This window comes from Echinops telfairi, unplaced genomic scaffold (assembly GCF_000313985.2).
Source record: "Echinops telfairi isolate 266 unplaced genomic scaffold, ASM31398v2 ScPeMD7_4;HRSCAF=17, whole genome shotgun sequence".
Taxonomy (NCBI): Eukaryota; Metazoa; Chordata; class Mammalia; order Afrosoricida; family Tenrecidae; genus Echinops; species Echinops telfairi.
In genome coordinates, this window is record NW_022103900.1 from 52213735 (window position 1) to 52218914 (window position 5180).

The 5180-nt window shown below is 42.0% G+C and overlaps 1 protein-coding gene across 1 annotated transcript in view; it reads left to right on the forward strand.

Annotated features, from left to right (window-relative positions):
- The window catches only part of ZRANB3 (zinc finger RANBP2-type containing 3), a 259543-nt gene that overhangs the window by 221037 nt on the left and 33326 nt on the right, over window positions 1-5180 (forward strand). The window contains exon 14 of the mRNA XM_030887987.2: window positions 4151-4348. Coding sequence (XP_030743847.1) covers window positions 4151-4348 — 198 coding nt within the window. The remainder of the gene's footprint in view (window positions 1-4150; window positions 4349-5180) is intronic.

Below are 5180 nucleotides of genomic sequence, written 5' to 3' on the forward strand. Positions count from 1 at the left end.
CCCCCTCATTCACAATGATATGATTTTTTTGTTCTTTGATGCCTGATAACTGATCCCTTCGGTACCTCATGATCACACAGGCTTGTGTGCTTCTTCCTTGTGGGCTTCGTTGTTTCTGAGCTAGATGGCCACTTGTTTGCCTTCAAGAATATTGCTGGGACTGTAGAGAATAGCACACATTCAAAGCAATGCTATCAGCCACTATCTTTGAGCAGGACACCACTGTTTCTAACTCTGCTGGTCAAGTGATTTGGTTGCTGTGCAACATGCAAGCTGTTCCTTGTTTTCTAAGATGGAGATCAAGTTTTTGGTAAAGAATTCACCTGTAATTTTTCAGTTCTTGTGCCAGGTCATTCACTTTTGTAAATGTGGGTCCATTCGGGGCTTGCTTAGTGGGCCAGGCAGACCAGTTTGAACCTTTGTTTAAGAACCAATTTGAGGTGTTCCATGAATTTATTCTTTCCTAAAACATTATTTTTGAAGTAGAGATTTAAAAATTTAAAGTATATTTTATAGTATTATATGTCATTTCTGTTTCTGAAAGTATTATTATTAATCATTATTATCAATAATGATGAATGCGATTGTCTTTAGAAATCATTATTGATGCTCCTTTTATTTCCAATTTGATAGAGAGTTTTTTGGTGATAAAAGTTTTAAAAGCCAAGTGAATAATTTTGGAAAATGGAAGTACTGTGCTCATGTTATCAGTCATAATAATTGCAGATGTCTGGTTTTCAATCATACTTTAATTCTCCAGAGTATGGACATTAACAGAAGACTCCACTAAGATATAAGTCCCACTCTTGCCATTCCACCCTGCCTGCCTTTGGTCTCCTTTGTCTTCATTTGAATCTGAAGGAAAATATAATAAGTATCTGAGTCTTTTCTCTTTCCATTCTGGTGTCCCGACCAAAACTGACAAGGCTGCCATCTGGATGACTATATTTGTAGTGTGGGCACCTGTTGTCTATGAATGGAATTGGAACCACAAGCTTGTGCCATTTAATATGCCTGTCACAATTAGCATTATCAGATCCAACTGCTACAGGCAATAAAAATAAAGTCTCTCATGGCTATAATTTAGTGGCAGTTCATGTTGAATATGTAAGTTGAGTGATAGAGCAACACTACCATAGGTTAGTAGGGGCTTCCTAGTTCTGATTTTTCCTTTATAATGCCAGGGGGAACAATGAAAGTTTCTGTACACATGATTTAATAAGCAGCCAAGCCACTTCAAACAAAACAGTGGTACCTTTTGTGAAGGTGAAACAATCTGATGAAAGAGAAACAATATTCCAACAGTGATATGACTATGCATAAAAGTTACGAATGTTGGATTCCTTGTGTTACGGGCTCTATCTGTAGCAGCCTGCAAGCTCTGGTCTAATCCCATTTGTAAGGTAGAATTGTGGTCATGATAGTGGGGTGAAGGAAGCAGCAAAGAACTAGAGGAAAGTTGTGTGTTTCATTGGTGTAATACTGCACCCTGACTGGTTCATCTTTTCCCTGTGACCCCTCTGTCTGCAGATGGGCATTGGATCTCCACTCCATGCCCTCTCCCCAGGATAGATAAACCCCTTAGGGCCAACAAGGAGACTATAGGTACCAGGAGGATTAGGGGAGGGTGGTGGGAGAAAGGGGGACTCAATCACAAGGATCAATCTAGAACCCCCTCCCAGGGGGATGAATAACAAAAGTGGGTGAGGGGCTATGTAGAATGATGTAAGATATGGAATTAACAATCTATAACTTATAAAGGGTTCGTGAAGGAGGGGAAAGAAATGGGGGAGCTGATATCAGGGGCTCAAGTGGGAAGAGAATGCTTTGAAAATGATGATGGCGGCATATGTGCAAATGTGTTTGTCACACTGGATGAATGTATGGATTGTGATAAGAGATGTAAGAGCCCCAATGAAAGTATTTTTTAAAGTTACAATTGTTACATTTAAGTTGTTACAATTTGGTATGATGATTTCCAGCTTTGATTTGAATTTACTCCAAAAGTATTGAAAAGCAGAATTAAGTTTAATTCATCTAAATTTTTTAACAATGCCAATCACATAGCATGAAATCCAAAACGTTAAAGAACCAATGCTTGGGTAATGCAGTCCTAAAAGAAACAAACTCTGCCATTGATTCTAACCCAGGGCAGCCATATAGGACACAGTAGAACTGCCCCCATGGGTTTCTGAGACTACCTCTTTTACGGGAGTAGAAAACCTCATCTGTCTCCCAAAGAGTGACCAGTGGTTTCAAACTGCTGACCTTGTGGCTAGCAGCCCATTGAGTAAGCCACTATGATACGAGGTTGTTATTTCATTCCCTAAGAAGCTATGATGGCACTGTGGATTATGTGTGGGATGAAAACTGCATGGTCGGTGGTTAAACCCACCAGCCCCTTCCCAGGAGAAAGACAGAGCTGCTTGTTTCTGTAAAGCCTCCAACCCTGTATAGGGACACTTTGCGTCACAGTCAACTCGGTGGCAGTGGGTTTTGGGTCATCCAATCTCTAAAACATTCAATGAAATTTGATATTGTACACATGGAAAGTGAATATTGGTCAATATGTAGTGTTTTTCTGTGCATTTCGTATCTTAACATATGTATTTATATCTAACCACTTCCAGCACACATTTCCCAGATTTTTCTCTCTTTCCACTGGATCTCAGCCTTGCTCTATCCAGTAACCAATTTAACATGGCCCTAATAGCTCCTGGTCGTCTCACACTCAGCATGTCCGAATGGAATTTTTGATCCCCTACTATCCCTATATCATTCTAAGAACTTGGGTAGCATCCTTGATCTCTCACCTCCCACACTTGATCCGTTGCCAAATTCTGTTCAGAGGATCCTCATCGCTGCCACCATGTCTCCAAGACCTCAGGAGCCTCCCCGAGCCTCCCCGTTGGTCTCCTGGCTTCTTCTCTTGTCCACTTAAGGCCCTTCTCTACACTGAAATCAGAACCAGCCTTTTTAAACTTAGCTCATTGTTATTCCCTTGTCTGCAACCTGCAATGACTTCAGTTCCATTTAAAATCTTGGGACAAGCCCCAAACCAGGTTTCCTGTGTTCAAGAACAGTCCTCAGGAGCTTGACCCTGGCAGCTTTTGCTAAACTAGTGCCTTCCTCTCTCCTTATTCATAAACCCCTGTTTTATTCTTTTTTTCCCTGAAAAGACCATTTTATTTGTTTGTTTAAGATGTTGGGCTTCACTGATTAAGCACTTGGCTACTAACCGAAAGGTCAGCAGTTCCAACTCCCCAGTGGATCTGTGGAAGAAAAGACCTGGAGGGATGCTCCCATAAAGATTATATCCCAGGAAACCCTCTGGGGCAGTTCTGCAATGACCTTAGGGTCACTGTGAGTTGGAATCAACTCAAAGGCATACAATAACAATGACTTGTTGTGTTAGGCCAGTTGACTAGAGAAACAAATCCAGAGACACTCGTATAAGTGTAAGAAAGAGCTTTCTATCAAGAAGTAATTGTATATATCAAGAATGCATCCCATCCCAGTCCAACTCAAGTCCATAAATCTGATACCAGTCCATAATTCCCTCTTCAGACTCACACAGTCACATGCAATGATACAGTATGCAGGAAGATCACAGGCAGGTGGGTGCAAAGTCATGTGGATCCAATCGTGGTGGCTCTGGCCAAAATCAAGGTCTGCCAGCAGGAAGGTGAAGGCTGAGAGACGGGGGGGAGGTTTCCAGGACCTTCCTTATGAGAAGGCTATGCCCACAAGAAGTCACCATCAGGCTTTGACCTGATTGACAGGTTGAAGACCACCTCTACACTTTTATATATCTTCAAGTCGACATGAGATGATGTGACTACCACACTTGGTTTCCTGTTTCCTGCTTTTCTCCCCCGGTGAGTGGGAATATCAGGAAATGGGGGCTTCCCAGCCATGTGCCTTACTGTTTCTCCAGCACCTATAATAGTCCCTGGCATGTAGTAGACTTTCAGGAAATATGTTCTGACAGACAGAATGGTGTTGGCTTTATTTCTTTTTATAAGACCTATCTAAAAAAAAAGACCTATCTGTGACATTTTTTAGACTTTATATTATTAACCAGACTTAGCATAAATAATAATGGCCTTCTCTAAATTGGCATTTGTCTGTTTTATCATTTTACCAATAGATGGTGTCAGCCATACCCCAGGTAAAGACAGTCATGAGGAGGATGGTTCTCAGAAAGGCACCTCCAAAGAAGTTGGCACTGACCCTCACTGTGACAAAGAAGTCCTTGCCCAGTCAGCACCTGACCCACTGCCTGAGAACAAGGAAGAGCCAGCAGAAATGGAAGGGAGAGATGGACACACACCCCAGCCAGGTCCTGGTGAGTCTTGTTTCCGTTTCCACAGCTTCCAAAGGATGACCATGTACTTTAACACTTCGTACTTCCATGACAATTGACTCTACTGCCTTTCTGCAGCTTTCCTTTATTCCCTTTTATAATAAAAATGTCAAGCCTTTGTAACCACATGCTTAAACCACCAGCTGGCTGGGAAGAGCAGTGTGTGTGTGTTGCCATTCAGAAATAACACACGGAGAGAAACAATAAATAGCTGCATGTGATGCCAACCAATCCTTGCCAGTACCCACAGGGAGGGTGCTGTTTCATATTTCGGAGGTCCTGTTGGATAACATAATAAGTGTGATGGATCCTTGACAGACACTTGTTAGCTACCATCTTGCTGACTCTGATTTGTAGCAGACTCATGTACAACAAAGAGATATAGCCCGGAGATCCCTCATCCTTTCCATCGTCAGTACCTTCGCATCGATCCATGCAGCTGTTCTGCCATGCCATCCTGCCCTCCCTTTCCCTTCTGCTCCACCAAATATAATGTCCTCCTCTAGCAATAAACCCCCCACCCCCCATAATATGCCTATACCAAGTGAGTCAGACAGTTGTGATCCATAAGGTTTTTTGGTTTTGTTTTGTTTTTAATCATTTTATTAGGGGCTCATGCAACTCTTATCACAATCCATACATACATCAGTTGTGTAAAGCGCATTTGCACATTCATTGCTCTCATCATTCTCAAAACATTTCCTCTCCACTTAAGCCCCTGGCATTAGGTCCTCATTTTTCCCCTCCATCCCCACTCCCCCCTCCCTCATGAGCCCTTGATAATTTATAAAGTGTTATTTTGTCATATCTTGCC